We start from the raw sequence: 20,616 nt of genomic DNA on the forward strand, positions 1-20,616 counted from the left end.
CAAAATGATAGGAGTTGATAACTGTAGACAAAATGAGCTCTACCCATTTGTATTTAGATTCCAAGAAACCTAAATACATTTAACGTACAAAAGTAGTCGGAAAGAGTTTACAAACAAAACAGATGTTTTTCGAAACGCTTTCCCTCCAAGAGAACCATTAAAAGAGTTACACAAAAGGGGGAATTACAAATCGGTATCTAATAATCACTTCTATACAATTTTTCTGTATTATTTTTAACTGAGCAAACAACAACGTCCGATTTTAATCGGACAACAGGATCTAATTTAAACATTTTAGCTACAAACGATTATAAGCGGTACTCATTCAAAATCTTTCCGTCATAAAAAAAAAAACCATTATGCCTTTAAACAATAGCATAAATAAATTAAAGTATAAAGTGAAAGACATCTATTATACCGAAAAGGAATGTTCTGATTTGATGAAGAGGATTAAAAAAGATGAAGAATTAGAAAAAGAAGAAAAGATAAGCGGTATCGGTCGACTCTATCGCGATAGGAAATGAAACAGTCGAGTGATGCCGCACAAAAACATAACTCTTCGACCATAACGTACACAAAAAAGCGAACGCGGCTAGTTTTTAATTATTTAGTTTCTGTTTTAAAAAGAAACAGAACAAAAAAAATTCACATGACTCCCTTTTATATTTTACATAAAACAAAAAATGGAACTAAAATTATCGTTACAGTAGATACGATTAGATAAGACAGAAAAAAATTGTATTCGTATAAAAATGGGTTTCACTTCCATCTTTTTGTTTTTTTTTTTAATGAAAGTAACGATGATATTTTGCATTTTCATAACTAAAGGTGTTAAATAACCATTATTATACATAATTTTGAGAAATGTATCCTGTAGAATTATAACATGTAATAAACACCTGAATAAGTAATTTTTGTCTTCCAACTGAGCCCTTAAAACTTTAAGGGATCAAAATATAAAGAAATTAACATTTATTAATACGTATAATACAAGACGAATTATCCTTTCGAGCACCAGTCCTTTTCTATTACTTAGATGAGGAACGCTCAGTCAAAATTTAAAAAATATGTTTCAAAAGAAAATTATTTCACATTTTATCAGCTTTAATACTTTAACCTCTTTAAATCTTTTACTAAAATATATTCGGAGAGTAAATGAAAATTATCCACAAGATGGAGGAAGGATCTCCCATTTGAAAATAAAAGTTTTTTTTTAAATTTTGTCTTAATTTTTATCTCTTGAAATTTTTCGCAAAAATTTATCTTCATGCAGTAATCATAAAAAAACGGTCTTACAAAAAGGAGAAAGACCCCTGTTTCTCGTTTGAATTTAAATAAAAACTTCCAAGGAATGTTGATTAAATTGCTTTCGTCCGTCGAACTTTATCGCTAAAACACACAGTTAAATGGGGTACTCACGCTAAATCTTATTTTTAGCTTTCAAAGGAAAAAAATGTACATTTTTTCGTAACTAAACAAACAGTACGATGATCAGTTCATCTCTCTTCAAAGTAGTTATCATCACACCTATTATATTATCATTGTACTCTCAATTATTATTCTACAAATATTAATGCTTATGTTCGATGATGTGTGAATTTTTACATGCGGATGCACACAAAAAGATGGTACAAAAAAACAAATTAATTGTATTATAGCGTTTGGTTATGAAAGACTGCACTCGATTTACGACTCGCCCTACTGACTGCTCTGCCTCTTAACAAGATGAGAGCGAATCGACTTCAACCAACATCTTAAGCGCATGCGAAGGGAATTCGAGAAAAGAAATAGCTACGATTACTACTACTGCTATCTGTTATTAGCCGAGCCATTCCTAAAAAGAGCGTATACTTTCAGGAACATTTATCATAGTATCCTAGAAACATAAAAACAAAAATTCTTAAATCTTCTAAGAAAATAAGCGATAGATGAAGTACATAATCTAATTTATTAAAAATGCAACTGTATTACTTAAAGTTCACTTGTGTGTGCGCGCTTGCGCGTGTGTAAAATAAAGCGCGCGCTCAAAACATAAAATGTATATATCTTTATAGACAAGTATATTACAAACTATGCGAGCTTAAATAAATTTGTTATCTTTTATCTAGATGCAGTACAGCGAAAGCATTTTTAAGACCGATAAGAAATAGAAAAAATTTGCATGTCAGTTTGCACAGCACCGTTGAAAAGATACTGTTCGATACGAGAGGAAGCAAACCGAAGGCTGCTGGTGTAGTATTCGCTAAGTCGGATAAGAGAATTATGGCGTTTGCCAGAAAGGAAGTGATATTAAGTTCCGGTGCGATCGGTTCACCACAGGTAAGTAGGAAAATATAAAATCTGTATAACGTTTAAACTACCTTTTCGAACTAATAAAGAAGCGAATTTTCCGTTAAATTATCGCTATTTTCCACCGAATTAAGTATCAATATAATGAATAAATCAAATCAATAAAAGCTGTATAAAAGCGATATTACGGTTAGAAACGTGTAGAGAATTATAAAATACTATAATTGTAATAAACACTTTATTAATAATACATCGGTACACGCCGCCTATCGGCCTAGCTTATAAAATGCAAGTACACGGTTTCAGTACATTTATTTATTAAGCGAGTTAATTGTTGTTAATCACAACCACATACTGCAAACTAAAACAGAAAAAAAATACTTAGAAAATTTTTTTATTTAAACTTCAAACCTGACATTTCATTTAATTACAAAAATATAACCTTGCGTTTTTACTTTTCCTGCTGTTACACGATTAGTATAATTAGCAATCTCTGTGAAATACAAATGTTTGAGAATGTTATTCTAAATTTAAACCCAGAAATAATGCGGATAATAAAACAATTTATGAGACAAATATGTAATTCATCGACTTGATGGTTGGAATAGCTGTTAGCGCGCCGGTTTCTAGGTCAGCCGGTCTCGGATTCGATTCTCGATGACATTCTGGCATCCGTTTACCTGTCGTTTCAAACACTTTATCTTTCTCATTAAAACACACGTGTTATCGTATCCGAGACGATGATAATAATAAAAATATAAATGAAATAAATACACACTTCGTATAACATAAAGTGAAATAAATTTTTTAAAAATCCCAGAACTTAGAAAATCGGATCAGGAAGAGGAGGAATTACTACGTCGAAATCGATGGACCTCACTGAACATACGGAAACCGACGACTGCTAATTCTCCGGCTCTATGTGTCGGTATACGTTGTCGAACTGTAATGGAATCGACAATTTATTTTATTATATATGCTAATAAATATGTTGTACACATATAATTTTTTTTTTAATTGCACTACTCCCTGCATTTTTTTAAGTTCAAATACTAAATAATTTATGTTAAATTTTATTTAAACTTGCAAGTAATTTTCTATGTTTTTTTCTTCTCAAGTAAAATCATATTTTTTTGTCTTCAGCCGTTTGACTGGCTTTATGCAGTTCTCCAAGATTCGCTATCAAGTGCCAGTCATTTCATGTCGGTATACTCCCTACATCCTACATCTCTAACTATTTGTTTTACACATTCCAAACGTTGCCTGCCTGCAAACGTTTTCCCTTCTACCTGTCCCTCCGATATCAAAGCGATTATTCCAGGGTGCCTTAATATGTAGCCAACACCTCTTCATTTGTCACTTTATCCTCCCATCTAATTTTTAACATTATCCTACAGCACCACATTTAAAACTAATCTTACTCTGAAATAAAATTTCATCATAATTCAGCCCCCCACTCCACTCTACCACCAAAAATAAATCTTAGGTAACTTTTTATAGGTTGTACATATTTATCAATGGATTTTTTTGTTTTTTTTTTTTTTTCATTTAACATAGTAATCGTGGAAAAATCAAAAACTTTTTGGAAGGTGATTTTGGGGACGAGGTAGCAGAAAACAATTTAAAAAAATACCTTTTAATTTTAAATCTTAATCATTATCTTTTTAATTTTTAAACTTTTTTTTTATTTAAACATATTCTCTAATCAAACTTCATCTTAAATTACCGCCAGCCCAAAAAAAAAATGTTAGGAAATGTTTTTCATTTATCATTATTTTTACCAATGCCAGGAAAGTATTACAACTTTGTTGTCAGCTTTTATTTTAATAAGAAAATCCCTTAACCGCTAAACAACTGAAGTTTTATAATAGTTCTAATATTTTAATATTTTCTGAACGTTTTACTGTTTCAATCTATAGACGGGAAGTAATTATTGTATTTTCTAAAAGAGAAGTTTTAATGGTGGTAATATTTTCATTATTTAACACCAGGTTAGAAGGAACATTTTTAACTTTTAGCAAACATTTGTTAAAATATTGCAATTTGACGTGATTTTAACAACACTATATAAGGCCTTAGTATAGGTTACGGTAGCATCCACTTGAATGTGAAATTAACTTTACATCGGGCTTAATAAATCAGTTTCTTTAAAATATTCTATTATTTTTCTGTTGGCAATAAAATAAGTAAATAATATCGTAAAGATGAAAGTAATTTTTAACTTGCGCTGGAGGAAGGCTTAAATTTTAGATTCCATAGAAACGAAGGAAGCGTTCATAGTCACCTTTATCTACGCCTCTTAAGACTTTTACTTCGGCTTAAGTCTTTAATACCGTTTATCATGGAAAAATCATCGATTTCGGTTAGATAATACTGCGCTTAGTTACATTTAAACGCTGGCCGTAAAAATGTCATAGTAAACTATGCAGTTTAAATAATAAATTACACAGTCTGTTCGTTTGTCGATGAATCGATATTCTTACCGTTTAATCGAATCGAAACCGATCTGTGTCTATGTAATCTGTTAAATTCAAACCGAAGTTTATGTGTGACGATTTTACTATTATTGTTAAAAATTGTGATGAAGTGAAATATTATCCGGTGTAAGATTGACGTTTTCAAGATAAATAATTTTAACGCCCGAAGATGTAGTAATATGTAGGCCTTGCACTACGAGGAATAAAATCATTACAGAAAGTAGGTATCGGTGTAAATAGCTAAGAATATCAATTATAAACAAGCTTGTGCTAATTACTTTACGTGAAAATAGTCAATGTCGCACGGTTATAAATTTAGCGATATATTAAATGTTAGATTTAAACGTTATTTTAAAAATAACATACTTAAAAGTAATGTGTTGGTAAATGGTGTACAATAAAAATTTTCGTTAATTATTTTTTGTTAAGGCATACGTAACAAATAAAGTCACAGACGCTACAGCACGTATAACATAATTACTTCAAGTTAATTCGAAATGTGAAATATACCTTACGTTGAAATCTGTAATAAATAGAAAGAAATAATCTAGTTAAACAATGGTTACTGAGAGTTACATAGATTAATATACACAATTTAATAATAATTAATTTCTTTTGTCTTCAGTCATTTGACTGGTTTGATGCAGCTCTCCAAGATTCCCTATCTAGTGGTAGTCGTTTCATTTCGGTATACCCCGTACATCCTACATCCCTAACAATTTGTTTTACATATTCCAAACGTTGCCTGCCTACACAATGTTTTCCTTTTACCTGTCCCTTCAATATTAAAGCGACTATTCCAGGATGCCTTAATAGATGGCCTATAAGTCTGTATCTTCTTTAACCTATATTTTTCCAAATGCTTCTTTCTTCATCTATTTGCCGCAACACCTTTTCATTTGTCACTTTTATCCACCCATCTGATTTTTAACATTCTCCTATAACACCACATTTCAAAAGCTTCTAATCTTTTCTTCTCAGATACTCCGATTGTCCAAGTTTCACTTCCATATAATGCGACACTCCAAACATACACTTTCAAAAATATTTTCCTGACATTTAAATTGATTTTTAATGGAAAAAAATTATATTTCTGACTGAAGGCTCGTTTTGCCTGCGTTATTCGGCATTCTATATCGCTCCGGCTTGGTCCATGTTTAGTAATTCTACTTCCCAAATAACAAAATTCTTCTACCTCCATAATTTTTTCTCCTCCTATTTTCACATTCAGTGGTCCATCTTTATTATTTCTACTACATTTCATTACTTTCGTTTTGTTCTTGTTTATTTAATAATAATACGTTTATTATTTTAAGTTGTTTATTTTAAACATTATAATAAGTTGTTATTTTAAGTTGTTTACTTTAATAATTAATAAGTACTCACAAAACGTTTTCCTTGATGACTAAATGAAGAACTTCTTTACCTGCAAAAATATAAGCATATATACAGTTAAAATACAATATACGTATGTAAACTTGTATATGTACTTTTTTGTATATATACAGAACGTTAAGCATACAAAAAAAACTCATAATAAATACATATATATATATACTCAGTATTCTATATAAAAATAAAACAACTAAAAGAAAGTTAATAAAATTTTATTAACAGATTTAACTTTATTTTTAATCAAAATGATTTTATCTTTTGTTCATATATTTGACCGAATTACTGAATTCATTTCAACAACACGAAATAGTATTTAAAAACGCTACAAAGCAAAGATTCCGGATTCTATTGTTCAGAAAGAGGCAGGAAAATATGAACGTCAAATTTTTTCAGAACAGCTATTACACCTGTTCCGGAGGTTAATCGGGAGGTAAGAGACAGAAAGAAAACAATGACAGAAATAAGGTCCTAGGAAGGGAGAGTATAAACAGCGAAACATTTCCTACATCGTACCAGATGGGTCGTGAACATTCGAAAACTGAGTACATTCCCATTATAATTAGTATACAGGTCCCATCGATCTACATTTACAAGATTTTCCATAAAATTGAATGATATTATTTTCATTATAATTCTTTGATAATAATTAGTCCTAGTAATTAAAAAAAACAAAACATAAATTAAATTTATTAACGTACTTTCATAAGAAAAATGTATACAGTAATTCGTAGAAAGAAGAATCATCATAAAAAAAAAAAAAAATTAAAATTAGGATTTATGTTAAGTATTACAACCAAAAGAATAAATACAAAAAAAATTATAATGTCAGGTACAAGCCACTCACAAACCGGCATAGCCGTTCTTAAAACACAAGATTCCGATGCCGAGCTAAGGGAGTGAAGTAGTTTCCCATTATATTCTTCACCGAACCGAACATATCCTTGCGTATCGGCATGCCGAGTACACCGAAATACAGGAGAGTCGTTCAGGTCAACATGTGATACCTTCACTCGATTAACCGACGGGAACGGCTGTATTGTGAGTACCATTACTTCTCTAAGAGAACGTAACTCTAACAAGCGCAGTTTTGTACTTCGGGTATTTTACATACATCACACAGCCTTACAAGACATCGGGCTCGATCATTTTACATACGTTCGCAATTTTACTGAGTTTCAAACTGCTGTATAGTTATTTTTTTTTATTACCATCATTAATCCAAATGACCTCCTCTATGAATCATGAGACCTTGCCGTTGGTGAGGGGGCTTGAGTGCTCAGGGATACAGAGTAGCTGGACCGAAGGTGCAACCATATCGGAGAGGTATCTGTTGAGAGCCAGACTAAGGAATGATTCCTGAAAGAGGGCAGCAGCTCTTTCAGTAGTTGTTAGGGGCGTGAGTCACAATGACTTAAACGGCCGTATCAACATCACTCAGTCCTCTGAGTACTGCGCAGCTGAAAGCAATGGAAAACTACAGCTGCTTTTTTTCCAAGAAAATGTGGCTCTCTGCATTTTCACATAGCAACAATGGAGGCGCCTTCCTTGGTAAAATATTCCGGAGGTAAAATAGTCCCCCGTTCGGATCTCCGGGTGGGGACTACTAAGGAAGGGGTCACCAGAAAATTAAAAAATAACATTCTACGAGTCGGAGCGTGGAATGTTAGAAGCTTAAAAAAGGTTGGTAGGCTAGAAAATTTAAAAAGGGAAATGGATAGGGTGAATGTGGATATAGTAGGAATTAGTGAGGTTCGGTGGGAAGAGGAAGGCGACTTTTGGTCAGGTGATTTTAGAGTAATTAACTCAGCGTCAAATAATGGGCAGGCAGGAGTAGGTTTCGTGATGAACAAGAAGATAGGGAGGAGAGTGGAGTATTTCAAAACGCATAGCGATAGAATCATTGTAATAAGGATAAAATCAAAACCTAAACCGACAACGATTGTTAACGTTTATATGCCTACAAGCGCCCATGATGATGATGAGGTAGAGTGTGTATACGAAGAGATTGATGAAGCAATTAAACACGTAAAGGGAGATGAAAATTTAATAATAGTTGGAGATTGGAATGCAAGCATTGGAAAAGGCAAGGAAGGAAATATAGTGGGTGAATATGGGCTGGGCAAAAGGAATGAAAGAGGGGACCGACTTATAGAATTTTGCACGAAGTATAATTTAGTAATTGCCAACACCCAATTTAAAAATCATAATAGAAGAATATACACTTGGAAAAAGCCAGGCGATACTGGAAGGTATCAGATAGATTATATCATGGTTAAGCAAAGATTTAGAAATCAACTCGTTGACTGCAAAACTTACCCTGGAGCAGACATTGATAGCGACCATAATTTGGTGATAATGAAATGTAGATTGGGGTTTAAAAACCTGAAGAAAAGTTGTCAGATGAATCGGTGGAATTTAGAGAAGCTTGAGGAAGAGGAGGTAAAGAAGATTTTTGAGGAGGACATCGCAAGAGGTCTGAGTAAAAAAGATATGGTAGAAAATGTAGAAGAAGAATGGGAGAATGTTAAAAAGGAAATTCTTAAATCAGCTGAAGCAAACTTAGGCGGAATAAAGAGAACTGGTAGAAAACCTTGGGTTTCAGACGATATATTGCAGCTGATGGATGAACGTAGAAAATATAAGAATGCTAATGATGAAGAAAGTAAAAGGAACTATCGGCAATTAAGAAATGCTATAAATAGGAAATGCAAACTGGCGAAAGAAGAGTGGATTAAAGAAAAGTGTTCAGAAGTGGAAAGAGAAATGAACATTGGTAAAATTGACGGAGCATACAGGAAAGTTAAGGAAAATTTTGGGGTACATAAATTAAAATCTAATAATGTGTTAAACAAAGATGGTACACCAATATATAATACGAAAGGTAAAGTCGATAGATGGGTGGAATATATTGAAGAGTTATACGGAGGAAATGAATTAGAAAATGGTGTTATAGAGGAAGAAGAGGAAGTTGAGGAGGATGAAATGGGAGAAACAATACTGAGATCTGAATTTAAGAGAGCATTAAAAGATTTAAATGGCAGAAAGGCTCCTGGAATAGACGGAATACCTGTAGAATTACTGCGCAGTGCAGGTGAGGAAGCGATTGATAGATTATACAAACTGGTGTGTAATATTTATGAAAAAGGGGAATTTCCGTCAGACTTCAAAAAAAGTGTTATAGTTATGATACCAAAGAAAGCAGGGGCAGATAAATGTGAAGAATACAGAACAATTAGTTTAACTAGTCATGCATCAAAAATCTTAACTAGAATTTTATACAGAAGAATTGAGAGGAGAGTGGAAGAAGTGTTAGGAGAAGACCAATTTGGTTTCAGGAAAAGTATAGGGACAAGGGAAGCAATTTTAGGCCTCAGATTAATAGTAGAAGGAAGATTAAAGAAAAACAAACCAACATACTTGGCGTTTATAGACCTAGAAAAGGCTTTCGATAACGTAGATTGGAATAAAATGTTCAGCATTTAAAAAAAATTAGGGTTCAAATACAGAGATAGAAGAACAATTGCTAACATGTACAGGAACCAAACAGCAACAATAACAATTGAAGAACATAAGAAAGAAGCCCTAATAAGAAAGGGAGTCCGACAAGGATGTTCCCTATCTCCGTTACTTTTTAATCTTTACATAGAACTAGCAGTTAATGATATTAAAGAACAATTTAGATTCGGAGTAACAGTACAAGGTGAAAAGATAAAGATGCTACGATTTGCTTATGATATAGTAATTCTAGCCGAGAGTAAAAAGGATTTAGAAGAAACAATGAATGGCATAGATGAAGTCTTATGCAAGAGATATCGCATGAAAATAAACAAGAACAAAACAAAAGTAATGAAATGTAGTAGAAATAACAAAGATGGACCCCTGAATGTGAAAATAGGAGGAGAAAAGATTATGGAGGTAGAAGAATTTTGTTATTTGGGAAGTAAAATTACTAAAGATGGACGAAGCAGGAGCGATATAAAATGCCGAATAGCACAAGCTAAACGAGCCTTCAGTAAGAAATATAATTTGTTTACATCAAAAATGAATTTAAATGTCAGGAAAAGATTTTTGAAAGTGTATGTTTGGAGTGTCGCTTTATATGGAAGTGAAACTTGGACAATCGGAGTATCTGAGAAGAAAAGATTAGAAGCTTTTGAAATGTGGTGCTATAGGAGAATGTTAAAAATCAGATGGGTGGATAAAGTGACAAATGAAGAGGTATTGCGGCAAATAGATGAAGAAAGAAGCATTTGGAAGAATATAGTTAAAAGAAGAGACAGACTTATAGGCCACATACTAAGGCATCCTGGAATAGTCGCTTTAATATTGGAAGGACAGGTAGAAGGGAAAAATTGTGTAGGCTGGCCACGTTTGGAGTATGTAAAACAAATTGTTGGGGATGTAGGATGTAGAGGGTATACTGAAATGAAACGACTAGCACTAGATAGGGAATCTTGGAGAGCTGCATCAAACCAGTCAAATGACTGAAGACAAAAAAAAAAAAAAGAAAAAAATCCAAATGAAATCGGTATTTTAGCGTCCGCATTGAAAACTGAAGTTTATTGATTAACAGTCTTATTTCTTGGAAAGTCCAAGGCAGGAAATTTTCTGAGAAAATGAATAAGATTATCATAGTCGCCGTCACGTAATTGGCGGGAGGAATCAAGTTGAATTTTCGTTAAGTAATGTAATTAAGTATGCTATTAAATTTACTTGACGGCGGTAAACGTGTACTCAATTTTTTGGCTTAACAACTTTTTTTTATTTTTTGTGCTTGATACCCTTTGATTATTTATACGGTTTTTAAATATTAAATGAATTCCTAAAATCTTATTTATCTATAATAGATATTAAAAGGACGATTTAATACCGCAACTACATTTTCACTAATCGTATTATTTCTCATTTTTTCTGTATCATAATTATTTTTATGTACTTCAAATTCTATACTTCCCTACCACCTTTTGAAATCAAGTATTTTTAAAACTGTAGATAACAATTAAATCGAATTACATATTTCTTATATGTAACATACTATTTACCCGCTATAACAGATTCTTGGAAGGTCACTAGAATGCGTACCCGATAGATTTTTCTACCGATTCATCTTTCTCTTAAAAAATTTAAGTTTAATGTGTACACAACCGGTCTTCAGTTGTCATCTCTCCATTGAAGTCAACGGAACTCCCACGCATGTGAAGCTATTGACTATCTTCTTTTTTTTTTTTCCACACGTACTTATAAAAAACGTATTACATACTTTTCTTTTTCACGCACAAATATAGCACTAAAAAGCTATTTTTAGGTAAACATGTACACGTATTAATTATATATATATTTTGTAATATTTTATTTTTACAGTTGCTGATGTTATCAGGTATTGGTCCAGGTGAGCACCTACAGGAAGTCGGAATTCCGGTGTTGGTTAACAGTACAGGTGTAGGAGAAAACTTACAGGATCATGTAGCCATGGGTGGTACGACGTATTTGTTCACGTCACCTCCGAACAGTCGTCCGATGGGAGCGGGAATAGTTTTACCGAGAGTTCTTACCATAAGCAATCTAATCAAATTCATAATCGACGACACAGGACCGTTTTTCTGCATGGCTTTAGCAGAAGTTATGGCTTTTGTTAATACCAGGTAACCGCATAATATATTATTGTATTTTCAGTACTTGAAAACAAAAAATTCTTAATTACTTGAGGGGGAAATATTTTTTCGTTTACAATAAAAGAAACAGGAAATACTGATCAGAGTGTAGTCGATAAACGATAATCAAAGATTTTATTTCCGATTTTTTTTTCAAACTTTTGATTACCCGGTAGGTTTTTTGGGTTGAAGATCGATTTGGCAGATTTGGTCCCGTTTAAAGGTTTCAAAGGCGATGAAATGAGCGACGAACTCCTTTTTTAAATACCAAAACTGCTGTATCTTTAACTTTTTGTTTGCCCCTTTTATGACTGTTCAGAAGATACCGATAACATTCATTTGAAATAAATAAAACTTTTAGCTGCGTGTAATCTTTCTCAGCCGTTAAAACACTTTATTTTCTTACGAAGAGGTTTATAACTTAAAGGTTAACATATTTATACGATGTAATAAGTAAATGACCTTCCTCAGGATACGACATAGGCTGTGTTCAAAGGTCTGAGAAGGTAAAATTAAAAGGTAAACAAAACAGATAACTGTTTGATGGAATAAAAACTACCACGGGTCGCTAGAATACAAATGAATTACAATAATTTATACCCTTTAATAATTTTAAAAAAAGGAGATAGTATTAAATAAAACTTATATAATAGAATCAAAACGAAGCGATTATTTAGATAAGTGTACAGTACAAGGTCTGAATTGAATGTTACCCTCCCCGTGAATTCAAAATTACGAGTACAATAAAAAACTTACTATTATTATTTTTTTTTAATAGTAATGAAATGGTAAATATAAAAAAAATTAATTTTCTGTATAGCACACAAGGTTCCCGTTTGAATGACTTAAAACATTTTAAGTGAAGTACTTGTAAGTTCTCAAATAAAAATAATAATAGTAAAAGAACTGATAAATTTTCAGATTAAATCCAGATCCTGAATGGCCGGACATACAACTGTTTCTGGCACCAGCGGGCGACAATACAGACGGAGGACTCTTTAACAGAAGAGATAACGGTATTACAGATGATTATTTCGACACGGTATTTAAGGACATACTTTACAGGGATTCTTATACCATCGCGCCACTATTATTAAGGCCACGATCTCGAGGCTCGATTAAACTTCGAGATGGCAATCCTTACAGCCATCCTATCATCACTCCGAATTATCTTCGCGATGAATACGACGCCGCCGTTCTTGTAAGTAACTCATTGTAATGCCCGAAATATTATTTTATTTTAATAAATCGTGAACATTTTAATGCACGAGGTTAACCACAAATGCGCTTTGACTGAAGCGTTACTAGATAAATAATAGTGTAGATAAGCAGTTTATTTTATAGAAAAAGCAAAAAACATTTTATTTACTATTTACTTCGGAATGCAAAATTTTGTCCGGGAAAAGCTTATTTAAAAGTAAAAAACGTTTTCTAAACTTTCACAAATGTTTGTTTAATAAAAAAAACTAATGAAAAGAGAATTAGGTAATAACATGAAGTTCATTTAGACGAATCTCTATAACTAATCCTCACACACGCATACGGTAGAGTATGGATGAAAACACTGACTGCCAGCGAGAAAAACTATTATAAAAAGCGAAAAGTCAATGTTTTCAGTCCGCCCAATGCTACACATAATGTACGTAGAAAGCTAATACTTACAAAACTCCTTACCGTTGCTTTCAAATCTTTCCCGCCCATACGGATTTCATGTTAATAAGTCGATGTTCATTCAAGTAAGGAAATAGCTCATTTTTTTCAGATTAGCTAATCATTCCAGTTAATATGTTTTGTTTATAATGATCTTAATTCCTTTTTTTTATAGTTATCTGTGGTTACCGCTTACTGCAAAAATACATAAATAAATTAAATAAACATTATTCCAAACAAATTTTTATTTTACATTATTTTATACTTACATTTAAACGATAAAAAAAAGAAACGATCAATGCAGGCCATATTAATGAATGTAAAAAAACATTATATACGAATTGGGAAATTAAATGAAAGAAACGTATTACGTTGCACAATGATATGAAATGACGTCAAGATAATTATTTGTCGTCATCACTACAACTACGTTATATAGAAATCAATACGTCATCTTGACATTAGGCATATTTTATGGTTCTGAAAGGTCAAGATGCGTGAAACATAATTCTGAATTCTTAAAATTATTTGGTTTAACGCAATTACATGAAAATTCGAAAGAATTAAAAAATTTACAGCCGAATCGCTGATCATTTTTGTTTACACTCGAAAAAAAATTACCACCACGAATGCGTTAAACCGAAGAAATTCAAATGAAACGTGTCAAACGTAAACCCCTGACTCGGCTAATATGTAAGCGGCACGTAGTCTCAAAATATTTCAAATATCCCAAAGGACAAAGTTTTTATAATAGGTTATCCAAGGGTGTCAGCAAAATTTCATAAAGCGTAATAGAGAGTGAAAATAATAGTAAAATAAATAAAAATTATTTAAATTTTAAAATATTCTCTATATTATAATAAAAATCACTGTTTACATAATTTTAATCATTTACTACACAGGTTTTTATATTATATTAGAGTGAATAATTTTAAACGATGTGAAAGTTTTGTTCATACCGGAACATCGAACTTCTTTATTACAATTAATTATAGTTATTTGAATGTCAAAAGAAGGAGAATCATCTTATAATTCTAAAATCCCAAAAAAGCTTTCTTCAGAATGATAAATTAGAAAAAAGAAGATATGCCAGAAGCAGAACTTCTTTCGAGTAAGTTACAGATAATTAGAACGTGTATAGATTTGAATTTAATAGACAGAACTTCTTTTTTTGTAATTTATTATTATAGTAAAATTTCGACGTTAAATTAATACAAATTTTACTGATTGATTATCTGTACAAAATGATAGCCGATAAAGTAAAATGATTTAAATAATTTTGAAAAATATATTTGTAAATGTTACCGTAAGCGCAGAAGTAAAGTGTTCTGGATAAAAAAAATCAAACAAAACATTAAATTTCAAAATAAAAAAATTTGTAAGAATTTTCATGAGAAAATCGGTTTTGAAATTTTTAAAAATACCTGTCGTACCTATTATGCAAAGAGTTTATTGCATTCGGCTAAAGTTTGTTAATTACTGTTTGTAGTATTACAAATATTGTAACCGCAGTCGCTGATAAGAGAAAAATACCACCAGGTAACTGTTCGAACATACACGAATTAATTAATGTATAATAATCTATTTTAATTCTGATTTGTCAGGTAGAAGGTGCTAAAATCGGTTATGAATTGAGTAGAACACGTGCTATGGAAAAGTTTAACGTATACATACATAACGTAACGTACCCTGCTTGCAGAGATCATATTTTCTTATCGGATGAATTCTGGGAATGTCAGGTAATGAATAATCAATGAATTCAAATTAATTTCATCATTATTTACGTCACAATTTAGATAAGTTTTGTTAACTTTTTCAAATATTTTTAAAAACTTACATATTTTTACGATTAATTTACCATTTCAAATAGATTATAAGAATTTAGTTAATAAGTTTGGTAATGAAGATTAAAAAATTTAGTTTTAGTATTTACTCGTAGTTTAATTTTAGTTATGTTATACTAAAAAGCTTTAAGATAAAATTTCTCTTCAAGTACTAAGTAGTCGCATTACATATTATATTATCCGATGTGTCTCATCATAACAAATCAAGGGTTTCTTATTTTATTTATATTCCTATTTTAACTATGCAATCGCATTCTATTATTGGATTTTCTTTCTTTAAAATTGAAGGGAAATTAAATTTCCCCGTGCAATATCATATTTTGATGGTTTTATAGTAATCGACCGATTTTCAAATAATATATATTTTAACCGAAAGTGTTTGTTTAAAAAATTCAAAACCCTGATACGTTCAATTTGATAATGCGACAAGAAAATGTGTATATGCAACTACTAAATGTGTGTTTATTGAAATGATATTTGAAAAAGGCATTAAATATTTTGCATCGGTGTAGTTAAGTATTCGAACTGACTGGCCGACCTCTTATTCTACGAGAAGCTCCTAGAGTTGTTTATTAATTACCTTTCTTTCTTTCTTTTTCCTGTTTAGCCTCCGGTAACTACCGTTTAGATAATACTTCAGAGATTGAATGAGAATGATATGTATGAGTGTAAATGAAGTGTAGTCTTGTACATTCTCAGTTCGACCATTCCTGAGATGTGTGGTTAATTGAAACCCAACCACCAAAGAACACCGGTATCCACGATCTAGTATTCAAATCCGTGTAAAAATAACTGGCTTTACTAGGACTTGAACGCTGGAACTCTCGACTTTCAAATCAGCTGATTTGGAAAGACGCGTTCACCACTAGACCAACCCGGTGGGTTTTATTAATTAACTGATCATTACATTACCTACCTCTCTGCAGTACTTATTTTTTTTTTTGGTTTATGCAATTTTTCCAGCGATTATTTTCATCGTATCATTTTTTTATTCAAATACACTTCGTCCCTGTCGTAATAATAGTTACTTATAATTATTTACTTTTTCTTATTCGACTTACAATAAGGAACATCCCTCTTTTTTCTTTTTTTAAATAACCGTTCCTGACTGAAATAATTACTATTATTAAATCCTATTAGTTAATACATCATAATTTTTTTCACGTTCCTCACACGTTTAAAATCGTATTTTTTAAAGTAGTCAAAAACGATTTTTTTTTACATTTTTCATCAGTTTTTATTTTTTTATTTAGTATTGTGAGTTAATTTAAACAAAAAAGAGAGATCGGGGTATAAAATAAGCCCGCTCTTGATTAATCCCCTTATTATGATACATATACTAACATCATACACAACAGTAAACAGTTCCGCTGAATAATTACTTTATACGTTGGCTAGTGAACATTAGATAGTCTAACTAAAACCCTAAGAGTTACATTTGAGCTTTGCCACTTATAAAAACTAAAATAAATACGCATGTATACATATAAATAATGCTGGCGAACAAAACGTCCTTAGATAAAATTAAACGTTTTCAAAGAAATAAAATAATATGAATCAAGTCAACTGTTTCTTGAGATCAAAAATTTTATCGATTATTATTTCTTTAATAACGAAAAGTTCCATCAAATAGTTGCAAAATTATTTATCCAGCTAACGATTCACAATTCACATAACTATGCGTAAGTTAATTTAAGTTTCACTACGGATGAAAATGAAACACGCAATGGATTGTTTCTTTTATTTATTTATTTTTTAAGTCACTATTCCCGGTTTGACACATTCCTCATTTCTTTATATTCAGTACTGATTTTTTTAACCTCGATATATTAGCTGTATTCTACAGCTTTTGTTTTGCGTACCGTACTCTAACATTTGCCTTCCTTAACGGTTTTTCCCTTCTACAATTCCTTGCATTACGAAATCAAAAATTCTATTTACGAATCGGCTTATGATATCGATCGGTTAACTAAAAATTAACAAAACTTTCAAATACCTTTGATTTTTCATATCCTACATTTCGCTTAGTGAAATTAAACGAAAAGTATATAACACACTGTTCTACACCCGAAAGCGGTTCATTAAAAACAATTACCTAATCAAACTAAATAAATAGAAAGCGTATTGTAAAATTTTAACCGATTAGTTTAATTTTTATTTAAAATCACACAACGGTAGCGACCTAACCTACCCGATCGATGTAAATCTGCTACACTCCAGATCCAACGATTTTTGTTTACCTGATTGGATGATCCGTTTCCCGATATAATCATCTAATTTACGTTTCTATTTCTACATCGAAAGCCTCACGATTTTTGTGAGGACTATCCTGAGAAATAAATATTATATATTTATAATCGATTATTACTCTCCAAACTGTTAAGTAAATTGCAGTTAACATGCCACTATCACTTGTTTCTAAATTTTTACGTAGATTTCATAAGAAAGCTACGTATTGTAATGGGTACCATGATTCGGCTTCCGGAATATTACGACATATCTTCGCGTTTCACATCCCGCAGACCCCAAAACCACCATCAGTTCAAAAGTTTTCACTTTCTTGTGGACACGATAAATGCCGTAATTTTGCGCCAATAACTTTCAAATTGATACATAAAATAAAACGACCCAAAATCTCAGTCGAGTTCGTTAAAAATTATACATTAGAAATCGGACAAAATCAAACAATGGGGGTGGAAGTGGGGGGCTTTTTCGAAAAAAAAAACAAAATATCGCTACAAATTATCTATAACTTTCTCATTAAGTAAAATATCGAATTCATTTAAAGTTCCTACTATTCTATGAATAAGAGCCTAAAACCAATCTAAGTAAAGTTTTTTAATATCACCAACCATTGATTGGCCCAAGGGGTGGGAAAAATGGAGTCTTGAAGACAAAAAAAATCATACCTCCCTTAATAGGCAAAGTATCGAATCGGTTTAAAGTGGTCGTTATTTCTCTAAACATTACCTAAAACTTTTCTCTGAAACAATTTTTGATATGACCAACCCTTACAGCAAGGGATGACCAAAATGTTGCTGGAATTGTAAGAAAGTGGAACTTGTCGTATGCTAAGCATATGAAACTTTTTTTACATGCGACCATTGTCGTATTGAGTAAATTTGAATTTTTTCTTAACTGTAAGGTGGAAATATTTTTTATCCCCTACTTAGCGCCGGTGAAATCCACCTCCGCCTTCCGGCATGTCAAAAGGGAATTTTTTTCTCAATTTAAATAATATTCGTTTTGAATAACCGAGTGTACAACGTAAGTTGCTAAATATTACGTTGCCGAGGTCAGTTAAGAAATCAGAAATATGAACACATTTGACTATTGTAGCTAATAGGTTGATCTTATAAATGTTCCAGTTTTCTTTTCTTTTTTGTGTATGGGCAATTTATGCTTTGAGGTATGTATTAGTGAAAATTCAGATAACATGCGTTCATAAAGCTGTAATAATATATATAATGTTAAAAATGTAGTAAATGATACACAGAATAATATGTAATAGACCAATTTAATTTTTTTCGTCGACCATGCATCAAAGTTAAAGAAATGCTCGGTTTGTTCTGGTAATAAATTTTGAACACATCGCTGATACGGTGCGTAGTGTCAAGAAACGACAATGAATCTAGGCAGCAATTCGTTTTTTACGCAACTTCCAAAACAACAACAAAAATAACAACAAAGCTGGCCGGTGAATAAAAACTACAATGTGTAAATAAGTATCTCTCTTTCAACCGATAAGTCACAAAATCACCTTCACAGTTCGGATACGATTATACCTAAACGTTGAATTTTTTCAGCAAGAAAAACTAAGTAAAAATCTTTTCTCGATGATACTAATTGTACTTTAATAAAAAATAGTTTTACAGCTATACAATTTTTTCTTTTATTAATAGAACAATTATTATTAAGCAATTATATAGGATTAATTAAATTTATATTGGAATTTCTTTAATTAAATTTATTATATAAAATTTAAAATACACTTAGCACGAAGAAAAGAGTGATATACCGTATCGAAACATTTCCATAGTCGACTCGACTATAGAGTACTTAAAAAGTAGGGAATATTAAGCTGAATACAAACGTTTCAATACGATCACAAATCACATTTACGCGACTCAGAAATGATTTCCATCGCCTTAATTAATGTCACTTATCACGAAAATTATTTTTTTTTAAAACGGTAGCGTTTTCTTTTCGCCAGCAAAGGATCCAAACTCACTGCACGGCACTGCGGGAGCGACAGTGCTCTCTCTCCTTCGCAGCTTCGCGTGCAGCTTCCTATGTGCGCATGCGCACAACAGCCAAACACCAAGCCGCTGGAACTGTGAAGCGCACAGTTCCACACATAGAGTGTATTTTTTCTTAAATTGGCGGATGGCTACTGACATTAAGCTTAAGGATTATGTATTGCACAAGTATAATGAAATAATTAAAGAATAAAGGATTCATTATATTAAATGTTATCGATAATATCAAGTGGAAATAGGCGGTGCTGCAGTTCCACAGTGCCTACACGCGAGCCGCCACTACTTATTGGGTAGTTAAAATATCAAGAAGGAACTCGTTCTGAAAATGAACTGAACGTGTTTTATAGGTTACATTTTCCAAACAATTATAGACTAAATTAAAATAAAACGTTTGTAAAAATAAATAAATTTTAGTTCTGTTCTCTATTCGTTCAGTCTACTAATTCTAATTATGGAGGTACAGCAGTAAAATTATAAAAGACACGGTTCACATTTTACGTTCTTCGTTCGATGGCATTAACTGGAGCTATAATTCAGTCTTTCGGTGTTTAATTCATATATACCGTGTTTTAGCTTAGAATATCCTACCTATTTTTCTATAGTGTATGTAAAAATCTACAGGCGGGTCCTCCCTGCAAGCTGCCACTACTTGTCTCCTCTCCTCTACCACACTCCTATAACCCGGCATGCGGAACACTTGTTACTAATTGCTACAAAAGTAATGCGTACGTGCTATTTAAAAATAATTTTCCTAAATAACTACGCCAAGTCAAAGAAAATCATAACATTACAGCATGTAATAAATAAGCAACTCATTTTATATACTTCTGTATAAGTCATTGTTTCTGTTTATTTATAGCAAAACCTTAGTTAACATACTTACTACCAGCCCTTATGGCGAACCCACCGGGTTGGTCTAGTGGTGAACGCGTCTTCCCAAATCAGCTGATTTGGAAGTTGAGAGTTCCAGCCTTTAAGTCCTAGTAAAGCCAGATATTTTTACACGGAGTTGAATACTAGATCGTGGATACCGGTGTTCTTTGGTGGTTGG

General features: G+C 31.9%; 2 protein-coding genes across 2 annotated transcripts in view; one reads left to right on the forward strand and one right to left on the reverse strand.

Annotated features, from left to right (window-relative positions):
- Flo2 (flotillin-2) overlaps positions 1 to 20,616 on the reverse strand; it is a 390,302-nt gene that overhangs the window by 156,919 nt on the left and 212,767 nt on the right. The window lies entirely within an intron of this gene.
- The window catches only part of LOC142322661 (uncharacterized), a 139,773-nt gene that overhangs the window by 40,341 nt on the left and 78,816 nt on the right, over positions 1 to 20,616 (forward strand). The window contains exons 5-8 of the mRNA XM_075361738.1: positions 2,109 to 2,319; positions 11,523 to 11,803; positions 12,734 to 13,013; positions 15,067 to 15,201. Coding sequence (XP_075217853.1) covers positions 2,109 to 2,319; positions 11,523 to 11,803; positions 12,734 to 13,013; positions 15,067 to 15,201 — 907 coding nt within the window. The remainder of the gene's footprint in view (positions 1 to 2,108; positions 2,320 to 11,522; positions 11,804 to 12,733; positions 13,014 to 15,066; positions 15,202 to 20,616) is intronic.

The sequence above is a fragment of the Lycorma delicatula genome, chromosome 4, assembly GCF_047948215.1.
Source record: "Lycorma delicatula isolate Av1 chromosome 4, ASM4794821v1, whole genome shotgun sequence".
NCBI lineage: Eukaryota > Metazoa > Arthropoda > Insecta > Hemiptera > Fulgoridae > Lycorma > Lycorma delicatula.